At 35.9% G+C, this 14,399-nt stretch overlaps 1 protein-coding gene across 1 annotated transcript in view; it reads left to right on the top strand.

Moving 5' to 3' along the window:
• LOC311192813 (adhesion G protein-coupled receptor A3-like) overlaps nt 1-14,399 on the top strand; it is a gene marked incomplete at both ends in the record, with an annotated part of 265,676 nt that overhangs the window by 216,907 nt on the left and 34,370 nt on the right. The window contains 4 exons of the mRNA XM_084265407.1: nt 1,664-1,871; nt 2,803-3,011; nt 12,164-12,291; nt 13,065-13,188. Of these exons, the coding sequence (XP_084121533.1) occupies nt 1,664-1,871; nt 2,803-3,011; nt 12,164-12,291; nt 13,065-13,188 (669 nt within the window). The remainder of the gene's footprint in view (nt 1-1,663; nt 1,872-2,802; nt 3,012-12,163; nt 12,292-13,064; nt 13,189-14,399) is intronic.

Below are 14,399 nucleotides of genomic sequence, written 5' to 3'. Positions count from 1 at the left end.
ACACTGTAACTTCTCTTACAGTTCTGTACATCTCCAGATAATTCCTCAACAGTGATCTGGGGTTTGACAAATGGCATTTCTAAAAATTTCTGTACATACTTATTGATAACAATCAGAGGTTCAGCATATACAGATACTTTAAGCTATCATAAAAAAAAATGTGTCTTTTTCAGAACCAGGAGATAAAGGCAATTATGACAGCTTTAGTGAATTAGGCAGTGGAAACAAGGACGAGTGCTTCATGTTTAGCTCAGTTAATTCCAATTAAAGCCTTTGTGCTAATTTAAAAATCTAATGTAGTAATGTCCTGTTGCTATTTGCTTTCTTTTTCCTGAGTATTTTGAGTAAATGGCATCACCTAGATTGAATAGCCCCCCCCAAAAAATCCCCAAAACAGCCCTTTTTTGTTGTTAAAATCACAAAACCTTTCAAAAATACACATGGTAATAAAGAGAAAATTGTATTTAAGCTCTTATCTCTTTATTTAAGCATCCCAGTGACATCACAGACTACTCATGCTTTTCTTTATCATGAGGTCACTAGATACTTCTCATATTCACTTTAGTTCACTGATCTCTCTTGTACCTTTTGTCTCACACATGTACATGTATCTCCGAGCACATGGACTTTTATTAATGTCATATTTGTTTGAATAAGTGCAAAGATTATTGTTTTACTTCTCAAAGAGGTAGCATACATGTGCTATGAGTAAACTGTGTGATAATCTATGTAAATTATGTGCACAGAAGCTATACTTTGCCCTTGGGGAAAATGCAAATTAGAACATTTTGTAGTTTGTTTGTTTGTTTTTAAATACGTACACTTTTCACTTCAAGGCTCAGGACAGACTGCCTGTTTATTTTCCCATTGCTCATCATTTGTTTTTTCTTGTAAATATCTCAGTCTTAATGATTAGTTTGCTACTTTGGCAGGAAGAAAAATGCTTGATGAGTGAAGTCCTCAGAACGTAACGTTTGGTGTATTTTATAGCTCTGCTGTAAGGGAATTATCTGCTTGTAAAAGGGTGTATAACACACTCACAACTCAAAGCTATTATAGCGATCTGACAGTCTTCATTCATTTTCTCCTAGTGCTGTCTTGTTTTCTTCTGTTACATTAGCACTTGTAATATTTTTTAATCCTGCTTTACTAAAACACACAGTTCATTGTTTTTCCTTACAGGAAGCAAGAGAAATGTATTAATAAAATGTGTTGCTTACTGCACTTGCAGTTCTCTGCTGATGTAGTTTTTTGTATTAATAAAATTATTTTTATATTCTTTAAGTACCCTTTCAGAGAAATGTTTTAATGTAAGTTGTCTGATTCTGTTTTAAGTGAAGGAGAAAACCTGGTAGAGGTTGTCTCTTTAAATCAGATCTGCAGTGTTGATGGACCCTCTAGCAGGCACGGTAAGAACCATTCTCACCTCTGCAGCAGGGAGCTTGACCATATAGACTCTCACATTCAATCAAAACGTTTTCCCTTTTAATATGCACTGTACCAATCCTATTCCCATGGTTACGGCTCGTGCTTCTTTGGTTGCTTCCAGTCTGTTGGAAAAGGAAGGCAGCATACATTTCTTGTACAGGAGTTTAAAACATCATGAAAGCAACCCTGTTGTGATTTGCATTTTAAATGTTTCTTTTTTTTTCTCATTGTACAGAATGCTGTAGCAGTAGCTTCAGTTCATTTGCCACAGTCTGTCTTCTCTCAGTCTTCAGCCTGGCAATCTGTTGATAACTCCACTTGCAAGCTACAGTTTATTGTCTTTCGGAATGGAAAACTCTTTCCTAGCACAGGAAACTCATCAAATCTTGCAGATGATGGGAAACGTAGGACGGTTGCCACACCAGCTGTTTTTGCTAAAATAGGTGAGGAGTTGTTCTGCATTATTTCCTTTAATCTAAAAGCTATGGTATACTTGATTGTGTAGAGAATCGTGGAGTAGAGTATGCAGTAAGCTGAGAGGCTGGAAACAATCTCTTTCTTTAGTACAAATGTTTGCAATTGTTCCTGCCTGCATGGTTTTATTCAAATTATCCTGCAAATAAAGAAATGTACTTGCTGTATGAATAGAATGCAATTTTGGACTGGTGTTTGTTGAGACTGTTGTTACAGATGCTTGTTTCTTAAGGCACAGGGCTATAAGAAAGAATGTTATTTTAGTCTTTACAGTGAAAATTGCAATGCTAACGTCCTAGACACTGACAAAAATAAGGCTTTTGGAGTGGGAGTAGTGCCCTGTTGCATGTATCAATACTCATCAGTATACTTTCTGATACGATGGACATAAAACAGGTGTTGTTAGAGGTTTTTGTCTAAATGTGATATATTGTATGCACTAGTGAGTCATTATTTTGATGAATTATTCAGACAGGCAATTTTACTAATTTTATTTGCTGCTGAATAGTGTTCTCATTTCTACCAACATTTTAACATGTTTAAATGTGACTTTCAAAGTGCAGCATTGTCTCAGCTTTTAATCATATCATGAAACTGAGCTGTTTCTGCAGTTACATAGGCAATAATGTAACACTGGCTGTAACTGAAGAATCTGAAACAAAAAAAAATCTGTGAAGAGTGATTAGATCATTTATACACATTATGGGACAGGACTGTTCAGATTTATTTATTCTATTACAAAGTTTTCTGAATGGGAGCACTACCTTTGATTTTGACAGTTAAGAGTATATGTCTATTGCTTTTTTCCCCCTAGTTTAGTGTATCCGATCTCTTTACACAGCATTCATCGATAAAGGGTTTTCCACTCCATCTCTCTGATTCAGTTTGTTGCTTTTGCAGATGGGTGCAGTTTTGGAAACCTCACCAGTCCTCTTACTATAGGGCTGAGGCACTTTGCACGGGGTATAGACCCCATTGCAGCCTTCTGGGATTTTGACCTTCTAGATGGACATGGAGGCTGGTGGGGAGAAGGGTGCCACATAATTAGTTCTGCAGGCAATATTACCACCATTCAGAGTACACACTTCAGTAACTTTGCAGTGCTAATGGTAAGTATATGACTTAGCAAATATATCTTTATTTCTCTCTCTCTCTCTTTTGCCATACATGTATGTTCTGTTAACATGCATCTGCATCACTCTTACCTGTCAGTAACTGACCTGTTTTCTGTAATGTTTAGTATAAGACAGCCTTAAAGCAAGTAAGTTATTTAACTGCCAGTAAGTGAATAAAGCCGGTGGTCAGTTTTAATATCCAGAGACGGGCCTAATCAGAAATGACATTAAATTCAGTCTTACAAATGAAAGTTCCATCAAGGAACTATTAGTATGTAATGGTTATAAATTATAGGACAGGGTTTAAAAATGTATACTCCTGTGTGCTTTTACATCAGCACATCTCAGAGGCTGGTCTGCTTTTGTTCCTGCCCTGCACTGTGTTGATCATACTAATTAGTTGCAGGCATACCGCAATGTTGAATCATTTAATAAATGGAGAGGAATAACATCTTCTGCTCTTTTAAGTAAGGACAGTGCTGTCCTTGTTGATCCTGTAGGAGTCTTAGTTTGTAAACCAACGGTGATAGCCTTCTCACGGAATTGCTGTTTGTGAAGAAAAATCTGTCTGTGCAGTGCTAACATATCAGCCTGCTTTGGTCTGTTCTCAGTCACACTTACAGTTCCCATTGCAGTTATTTAACTATCCTGCTTAACAGAAAGTTACCTTCTTGAGAGGAAAATACTATGCATATAATAATGACCTGCTGTTACTCAGGGAATAAAGGATAGCAAAAAATGGAGAGCTTTCTAACATAAATAGGTGAGAAAATGTTTTTAACCATTAAAAATATTTATTCTAAATCAGTTGTAAAAGGATGAGCCAGATGTGCACTATTAATACCAGATTGATCCTAATGCTGGTGCATGATTGCACTGTAGATGCTGCTTGTGTACGTTACAGAAATGTGTATAGTTGAGTAAATAATGTATTGTGTGTACGTGTAAGGGACAGCAAACATAGGCGACAGGAATTGTGAGGACGTGTGCAGAGAATACCAATCTGCTGCTGTCAGATGGAGCCCAGATGGCAGCCAATCATAGCACAAGGCTGTGGCACCCACGAGTTAAATGCGGATATTATCGTCCACTTCGCAAGAACTGATTTCCCTCACAGTTACTTGAACATTTTTTCACCCATTCCAGAATTGTTCAGAATTTAAGATCTGTTCCTAAAATTTGGTATCTAATACACCTCATTTTCTACAGTTTCTGTGAGTTCCCTTTTTTCCCCCACTCCCTTGTTTCCCCAAATGTGAAACATACTTTTGCTTCGAGGATGTTTTTCTAAATTCATTAAAGAAAGTACCTGTTGACTTTGCAGGTGCCACACCCAAAATGGCTTCCTCCTTCCACTGCTGGGCTCAGCCTGTGCTTCTTAAACTTTGGGTAGTTGTTAAATGTGAACTAATTGTTAACAGACATCAAATTCCATGTTTCATTTTGTCAGCCAAAAATCCTATACTGACATAAAGGCTACAGTTAATTTTTGTTTTGTAAAGACGAACGCACATTCATCTCTGATAAGATGTAGCAGATTGGTTTTTCTAAAACAGTAAAGGCAACTGAGGCACCTTTTACTGCAACTTTTGCATCTGGCTTAGGTCTTGCATTTGTTTTGTTATGATAAATCAACATTGCTTTTTTTCCATTTTTAGCCGTGCAAAACAAGAAAATAGAATCTTTGACTCACCCTTGCTTTGCAAAGGATATGGTAGCAAACAATGTGATATGTTCCTTAGCTTATGTTTTGTCATCACTTTTAAGAAAAAACACCTGACTTTAAGTCATTGTAATATATATACATGCATACATATGCCCACACAAACAAATAGGTCTTCCAACAGCTGTCTTTCTAAACAGCTATTGGAAAACTTTTGTAGCTTCATTATGTGCATTTTCACTCAAGTATTATTTCTTAATCAGTATTTTGTGGTATAACTTCAGGGATTCTTTTATTTGGTAGAGGCTATGTCTTTCTGGACAGTTCAATCCTCATACCAGAAATGAAAAATGTTTCATTGATCTGCTTAGCTATTCATTTATAAAATGCCTGTGTATCCTCTTAATTCACACTGGTGCCTAATATATTTTAAAATACTAACAAACTGACCACAAATTCAAAAATAGCATAGTATGTAACCAATGAAAATAGCTACAATATCATGATACATGTTATTAATCTATAATTCTCTAAGCTATTAAACCATGAAATCATAATTGATTATTATGTTTTGGGGTAATAGCAGAAAACTAAAGTATCATCTGTAAACTGAAGAGCAGCAGTAAAGCAACAGTGATGAAGGTTTACATTACCATCAGAATAATGTATATCTTCTGTGGAACAAGGTGAAATAGAAGCCTCAGTTAATCCATCTGTCCATTTTATAGCTAGTTCATCACATACTGTGATTTGTCATATTTTTAAATAAGACAATATTCCCTGAAATGCCTTTATAAAAGTTGTTTCTATTTATGAACTGTAACAGGGTTAAAATAAAGATTTCTTTGAGTCCTTTTTTAGGAAGGCAGTAATCAAGGTTTTATCAACTACGATTGATAATTAATAAGCATGAGCATACTTCAAGTGAGAGGATTCATGTTGAGCCATTTCATTTCTCTCTGTGACAGTTGTTCAAGTGATGTCAATGAGAGAGTGAGTACAGCTAGGAGGTTGGACTGGAAAAGAGGTACAAGCTCCTTCCTTCACACTGCTCTTTACTCTGGGTTGGTCTGGTGGATGGAAGTGAAATCGTAGTGTCAGACATAATACAGCATTATAATTTTCTGATCAGCTTTTGAGTGGTACGTCCCTAGGGGTGAGAGTCACATGCTGTGCACTGAACTCCCAAGTTATATTCTTGCCTTTCCCTTCATATATTGAGTTTAGATCAGTTCTCTGTTTGTTTTTTTTTTTTTTTTCTTCAGTTGTCTGCAGGAGGAAGAGAAACAATCACACTCTAGTTTCTTTTGAAGGTGAGCAGAGCCCTCCAGGGTCTCGAGCCATGGACCTCTGCAATCCAACTTTCTGTTTCAGAGTAAAATTATGAACTTACATACTCTGAAGCATTGATATATCTAAGCATTTGGTCTATAAATACTGTGTGTTTGTGCTTTTTTGTGAACTGAGTTGTATATCAATATTTTAAATTTTGTTTGTGTATGTTATGACCAATCAAGTGCCCTGTGGCCGTAGTATATCTGAGCAAAAATTCTTCAGGAGATAACAAAAATATCCAACAGCAACACTGAACTTCAAAATTTGCTGAATACATTTGGACATACATTGTCCTTTGTTCTTCCTTTCATTTTTCTTAGAACAGAATGGCAATTCAATAGTGATGGATATTACTGAAATTGTATACAACGTTTCCTTTCCCCCCCTCAGACTACTTGTCAATAGTAATACCCTCAAATCAGCCAAATAAACGCTAGTTAAATTCTTAAATCTAAGTATGCTACTTCTCAATTAACATAAAATGGATTAGTAAAGATTGCTGGTGTTTTACATTTTAATCCTGAAGATAGGTTAAATGAACATATAAACAAAATAGGTGAGATTTGTTGGATTCTTTTTTCTTTGTAAGTGTAAGGAGTCATCGTATGCAGAAGGACCATACATTCAGTGGATGGCTATTTGAGATAATTCAGGCTGAGGAGACTGAACTGACGAACACACAGCAAATTTGAAGCTATTCTGAAAGCAATGTGGAAAACTGTGAATGAGAAATGGAGAGGCAAGATAATAGATACAGATCATGCTAAGAGTAAACAGGATTTTTTTCTCCTGTTGTGTGACAAGCTTCCCCTGAATCTTTTAAGTCTTTCCAAATTGTTAGGATCACAGTACTTTAAAAAGTTTTAGTATATATTTTCAGTGTGACTAGAGATAATTGCAGAATTTCTTAGCACTATTCATGAAGTTCAGTTCTGAAAACAGTCGTCTAAACTTCTGTGTTTCAGGTCTTCTCCAAATTACACAGCTTGTCTACACCTTTTGTGAAATTAATTCATGAGTCAGGGAATTATTACAGAGATGTCATTTAGAAGGTTGACATAATTACAGTATTTGACATTTTCCCCATAGAGAACACAAGGTTTTCCTGTAACAGGCTGTGGAAATGTGTTTCGTACTTTGAAAAACCAGGCTGCTTATAAAGAGAGGTTTAAGAATGAACTTTTCTCTTTTTTTGTGCATTTAAACACCTACTTTTACTCCTACAGAATAGACCTCAGCAGAGTTTAAGCACCTAAGACTACAAAAGTGATCCAGAAAGTTTACCTGCTATCTGCAAAATTAACATTTGTTGCAGTGGGAACTGCAGAATTCCCTGTAATTCTATTTCTCCATACGTGCATGGAAGCTTCCCAGTGTGAAGACTTAAATTTCTAAGCTTTGGTGTCATTCAGAGGCCTGGCAAAGAGGCACATACTACTCACCTAAGTCCTCAGCTGGCATGTACTTCTCACCTTACAGAGAATGCTTGACCCATATGGGCAGTGCTGAGTCCAGCTTCCCAGAACAGGCTGCTTTTTTCAGTGTTCCTATATGTGCCAATCTTTTGCATAAAGCCTTGGAGTTAAAGTGCTTATAAGAGCAAGATCTGGATTTTTTTATTCTACTTTCCGTGGATTACATGAACTTTTATTAAATTAGAGTTAATAATGTGTTATTTGCTCTGTAAAATGCATAAACTGGCTTGGTACTGGGGACAAAAATCCAGGCTTGTCTCCTTCAAAAGGCACTAACTTTATAACAAATCAAATCAAACCTTTGGCTCAAGGTCTTTCTTTCTATTTGCACTTGCTTTCTGTTGGCTTAATTGAGTTTGCATTCTTGGTGGTACAGCTTCAAACATATGGTAAAGGGATCCAGACTATTAAGGAGCTCAGTAAAATGGGCCATCTCTTGGGAAATGGGAGATGTATTCTAAAGACCTAGAATCTAGGTCTTGAGGCATCTTACTACATTCGTGCCTTTACTGGACTCCTCCCAGTTTGTCAATGTCTGTCTTGTACTGAAGTGCCCCAAACTGGACACACTAGTCAATATTTGGTGTCACAAGAGGGGAACAGAAGGGAATAACAGTTCCCTCAAACCGCTGCCTGCACTCTTGCTAATAATGCCAAATATGCAGTTCACCTTATGCGTGATAAGGACTCATCAGTGGCTTGCTTTCAGTTTATTGTCCACCAGGACCCTCTGATCCTTTGCTGCAAAGCTTATTTCCAGTCATTGTCTCCCAGCTTGTACTGTCATTGGGATTTCTCTGTTCTAGAGACAGGAAACTTTTTACTTCATTAAACTTCATGAGGTTCCTTAAGCCTGTTCCTCCAGCCTGTTGAGATCACGCTACATGGCATTCCTGCCCTCCAGCACATCAACTGTTTCACTCAGTGTACATTGTTGTCAGCTCTCCATAGAGACCCAAATCTATGCGTAATTTTTAGACTCTGGTGCTCTTATACATCCTAATATTTGGCACCTAATTTTAAAGTTTTGTTTTGTTTAAGTAGGAGGGATCTAAATCTTACTGTAGCTGACTGTTCAGATGCACTTGTGTTTCTAAGTCTCTGTGGTGCTGAGCACCATTTCCTTGGGGAACACAATTTCAGGTGTTCTGCTTTAAACACAGAAACCAGTTAGATTATACTCTCTAAAGTCATTTATTTTTAATATATAGTTTGATTTCCCAGTATAAGTAGATGGATTACAAATGTTTGCAACACAAACTGCATTAACAGCTGTAATATTGTGAAAATACCAGATATTTAGTGTTACTTCATTGTATCTTCCCCTCAGCTTTCTCAGCATCTGATATCAGGTGTCTCAGGGCTGCCTTTGGTATGTAATTTGTCTACACCTCTTTATACTTGCATATTGAGTTTTTCATGATCAGTACAGATGTGTCTGTTTCAGTTGATTTTTGGAATGACATGTCAAGTAAAAGTGAAACAGTCCCATTTGCAATCTGATGTTTTTATAATCCTGATTTTTGATAAAATAGCTGATAAAAAGTATTTTCTGTCAGTAATTTACATCCCAAATTTCTATTATGCTTCATATGCTATGGTGGCATTTACACCTGAAAGAAGATGGTTTCACACCTTCTTGTAAAGGTGAATGAATGGTAATTTCTCATTAGGAAACATTTTATTGGCATTGTAGTTGTACACAGCAGTCTGTAATGGTCAAAATCTTTTGTGTATTTGTTTTCCTGTAGATATTCCTGCCATTTTTCAATATCATCATAATCTGAAGCTCCTCTAGAAATTAAAATCAAACATACCTTTTTAAAATGTAACATACAATTATGCTGCTTTGTATACAGTATGGAGAAATAACTGTTTTCTGCATGCTGTCTTCCCCAAAGGATTACTTAAGGGAGTTTGACATATCAATAAGGTTTAATTATCATCACAAAGCAGACAAGATGAATTTATTACCTATCTATAATGAAATCAGTTTTCAATATATGAAACTCTTAGAAAGGATATTCTACATTGGCAATAATGCATTATCATACTCAGAAGTTTTACTACTTATTTACTATACAAGATTAGAGAAGAGATAATAGTAAAAATTAATATTTGAAAATGAAATTAGCTTTAAGATGCTGATTTGATCTTGAATCTTTGCAGACAAAATGCCTGTATTGCAGTAGGACATACAGTGTTGCTTTCATACTAATGTTCAAACATAGAACTTGGTTGATCCTTTTAAAAGGTTTAAAAAACTAGTTCTTTAGTACACTGAATGATGCCACCTCCAGTATCACTTCCATTTGTTGCTACATAAATGTGTAGCTTCACTGTATTTACTTTTTCACAACTTTGTTAACTTTTCAGAACATTTTTTCAGAATTATCCAAGATATTTATTTTTGTTACTGTTACTACTGTATTAGTTACAGTAAGTTTTGTTAGTCCACAGAACTGAAGCAGGTGTATACCTAAAATTATGACCAAGTATAGTACTGGTATACTAAAATATGATTATATCAGTAAGAGCTAGAAGTAAATGCTTTATCATTTTCAGCAGAGTGTTTCTATTTAAATTGTCTAGTATTGACATTACTACCCTAGTAATATGAGCCAAAATTGTACTGAACATTTCTGGTAATCTATCTATCTGATAATCTATCTCAAGAAATCCACTCTGTGAAAGAATTAATGGGAAGATGATGCAAATAAAAACAAAACCAAAAAAGAGGGTGTTTAGAGATTCAGTGGCAGTTTTGAGCCAATAAACTTCAGATAATTATTTTAAATTTGTGAATTTGGTATATCCTGAATGTACATTCATGCACAGTTAAAAAAAATCAAGAGAAGGCTTCAAGAGCATAGGTCTGTCACATTGTCACATTAAAAAGCTACCACATCAAAAGACAGAGTTCTTTTCCTCTTCTATTCCACTTATGGTTGAGGGAAGAGCAGCAAAAACTGTTAGGAGACAGCATAAGAGGTCCTCTGTGACAAGTGACTCCACCTCTGACTTTGAGTCTGACTGCTGGACTGGGCAGGACTGAGCGACGACTTGCATGTGGGACAAGTGGTGACTGAGATGATTTAATTGAGGTACACACAGATGCTGGGGAAGTGCTGAAGAGAAATGGGATATGATGACATGTGTTTGCCATCTTTTTCATGCGTTGTTTGCTCATTTTGACGGTCTTTTTTTATGTATGTTGTAAGCTGCTCTGGTTTAGAACTGATATTAATATGCCTCCGGAGAAACCAATACAATCAATCCTAGAAACTTTAAAGCTAGTATGAAGAAAATAATGACTACTAGGGCATCTGTTACTTCTAAGGACCTTTCTGGAAGGTAAACTGAACAGTACCTTTCCCGCTGATTTAATAATGGTGCATACTCATAAACATTAGCTGCTTGTACATGGACAAGTTCATATACATAAATAATGGTGCTGCATGCAAATGCGATTAAAAATGTGTATTAGCATTACAGTCCCGGTCTCCAAAGGGGACATTTCACCTCAGGAATGTATTGAATAATCTTCCAGGGCAACTGAAAGTGACAAGTCAGAAAAAAAGTATTTTAAATATATTTCAGTATTTTCAGTGTTAGAGTTTGCTGGAGTGTCACACTCAGCATTTTCTGATTCTGGCTTTTTCTGTGCTGGGATGTATATTCATTTTTGTATGCACAGTTAGTGCCACTGCACATGGAATCTGGCATGTAGATGACATTTTGTTTGCACTCAGGTGATAGTTTATGTGTCTGCACTTGTTTACAGAAATGTAGTCCTACAAACAGATGTGGTTTAATGTATGACAGTGAACCTCAAATATTTGGTTTAAATCGGATTGTCTGATGACATCCTGTTTTCTCTAATAGGCTCCCTTCGTGTTCCACCCCTCACAACTACAGATTTAGCTATCCTATTATTTCTTATTTGTGAGATCCAGTAATTTAGAACATTAATTTAGATACAGTTAATTTTACAAATATATTTATAGTTTTTAATTATATTTTTCATTAAGAATTGTATCCGTAGGCACTAGTGGATCCAAAACGAATGTATGGATATTTGCTCTGCTGTTAACATAGCTGTCAAGCTGCTTTTGAATTGATCTAGGTATTAGAGTATTTGAAACTAAATGTGAAGGTCACTGGGTCAGAGGAGGAGTATCAACTGGAAATTATATTTGAATACAGGAACAAAACAGTCAATATTTTGAGTGTATTCTTATGCCTTTTATTTCTTTGAGTGGTTCTTTTGCAGCCATGTGTATGCTATTTAGAGAGCTTTGTGGTAATTTGATATTTTGTGCTTAATATCCTAGTAAAATACACATATAAAGTTCAAGTTATCAGAAGGAACGAATCTTGCTAAAACCTGGAAAATGTAATATACTATGTATTTTTCAGACCTTTGTGGTTTTTTCAATTAGGATATGTCTGCTTTTACAAAAGGTTAATTTCTGTCTTGCAAAGCATATGCAGATGAGGAAAGAGCAATCTGATATTAGTGTAAATTTATGAATTCTATCTACATAAAAAGATCATCATTTTATGTTCCTACTCATGAAAGGGAACAGCTAGAAATGGCAGGTCATACTGAAATGAAATACTGAAGTTTCACACATGCCTAACAACGTTAAATCATTTTTCTTTCTCCATAGGATTTTAAGACAGTGCTGTCTTTCCCCCAGTACCCAGGGGAGTTTCTGCACCCTGTGGTATATGCATGTACTGCAGTTATGTTGTTGTGCCTGTTTGCTTCCATTATCACCTACATTGTCCATCACAGGTAAGAATTCCATTTTAAGCACTTGTGTTGAATTGGCAGCATTATGCTGAGGTGTGTCTAAATGGTCTACACACCATTCCTAAGATTTCTAACTTAACAATTCAATATAAAACCACTGATACTAGCAAATTGCTTTCTGGCATATTCCAGTCGAGCAGTACTTTGAACAGCTGCACTGGTGCTATTGGTTTCTAAGACCAAGGTTGGTTGAAAGACTGGTAACTATCACTGCATAAAAGAAACTTTCTTTGGCTTCTAAATCTTCCTGGTTTTAGAGAACTTGTGTTTTCTTTTATATGAAAGATTTATATAAATGCCATTTTAACTACATACTTCTGTTAAACACCATTAGCAATTTAAAAGAGTAGGAATGTATTGTACCGTAGAAGCTGCTAAATATTAATTAAGTGAACTGAATGCAATGACTTCTGATCTTCAGCTTCCATTTAATCCTTTAGAGATGTCTTGTTAAAGTTCTGCATATCTGAAGCCTTGCAATAAGCCTTTTGCTTTTATGACTCTACATTAAATGCTTGATTTAATGGAGGAAACTTTACACCAGTTGACTCTCATCAGTAGACTCTTTATTATTTTTACTATTGATTTTACCTTTTTTTACCATTGTTTTCACCTTTTCTCCAATGATTTCAGTGCTGTATGAATCAGACTGTCCGATAGGTGGATTTCTAAGAAGGTTTTCAAGAATTAGAGAATTTAATTCTATCATATTAAGCATTAAGGGTTGTTAATTTTAATATGTGATTTTTCAACAGCACAATCCGAATTAGTAGAAAAGGATGGCACATGCTGCTCAACTTTTGTTTCCATACTGCTCTTACATTTGCTGTTTTTGCTGGTGGAATCAATCGCATTAAATATCCAATTATATGTCAAGCTGTAAGTATCTGCCTTAGTAATTCCTACTAATAGGAGGAAAACCTGAAACCATGTATTTTAACATAATATTGACAGTTCTGTTTCTTTTTCTATATTGTTTCTGGATCTTAAGTTCCTCAGGATAAGTCATCTTTATAAGCACATCTTAAAGGCCAGCAGTGGGAGTGTTCAGTGTTTGTTTGTCACCTGTGTTTCTGAGAGAGGCTGACCAACTCATTCACTTCTCTGCTTCACAGATGTCCCTATTTAAAAAAAAAAAATCCCAGAAAATCAGTATTTCTCTGTTCTATGGGATCGTTGAAAATTATGCTTCCCAAATATTTCTGTCCTTTCTGAGCTTTGGATTAAACTGTGGAACTAAAGTCACTGCCACTCATATATATGATATTATATATCTTTAATATATGCATACCATTTGCCTGATGGTGGCTGTGGCTTCCCTGGGTGATACCTAAATATACACTTGGGCAGCTTAATGTTTACAGTACCGTTATGCCTTTTAATTGCAACTGAAGCTAAGGAGATAGAGTAGATGAGTACCCTTTTGATTCATGGACCCCTGTTTCCACTGCTGGACTACCTCACACCTCTTGCTTAATCCTTTTTGGGCCTATAGTGCCGTGAAATGCATGGCTTCAGCCTGCTCTGAATATAGAGGCTGAGTCTGTACAGTATGTAATGAGTAATTTCAGTTGTCTTCTGTAACATCTGATGAGGGCTTGTTGCAATTTGTTTGTCTTAAATATGTCTTCCTCGTGGATTTTGTAGGTGATCCAGGTCTCATTTATGTTGTTGGTATTTACCTGTAGTAAAGCACTTTTTAAAGCCAACATTCTCCCACATATTCTTGCCTGTAACTAATCTGGTTCTTCTGATTGGTGTGAATGGGTGTAAACAGCAAGAGTTGCCAGCCAAGACTGGAGTCACTACAAAATTTGCATAACCAGTGTATATACATGTGCATGACCATCCATAAACAGCATGTGTAGATCCATCCGCATCTGTAACATTCTACAGGCAAAGTCTACCTATATTATATTATATGATATTCATTTAATTGACACAGTTTTCCACTAGAGTATTCCAAGATAAATACCTAACAATACCTTGTATTATAATTATCTGTACTTCTAGCAAAATGAAATATCACTTACCATTGTCTTTATGTACAGTTTGCTACTGAGGGTAGCAGATTAGTTTGTAGGGCAGCC

The sequence above is a fragment of the Gallinula chloropus genome (assembly GCF_964237585.1).
Source record: "Gallinula chloropus genome assembly, chromosome: 5".
NCBI lineage: Eukaryota > Metazoa > Chordata > Aves > Gruiformes > Rallidae > Gallinula > Gallinula chloropus.
This window is presented reverse-complemented; position numbering and strand designations above follow the sequence as displayed.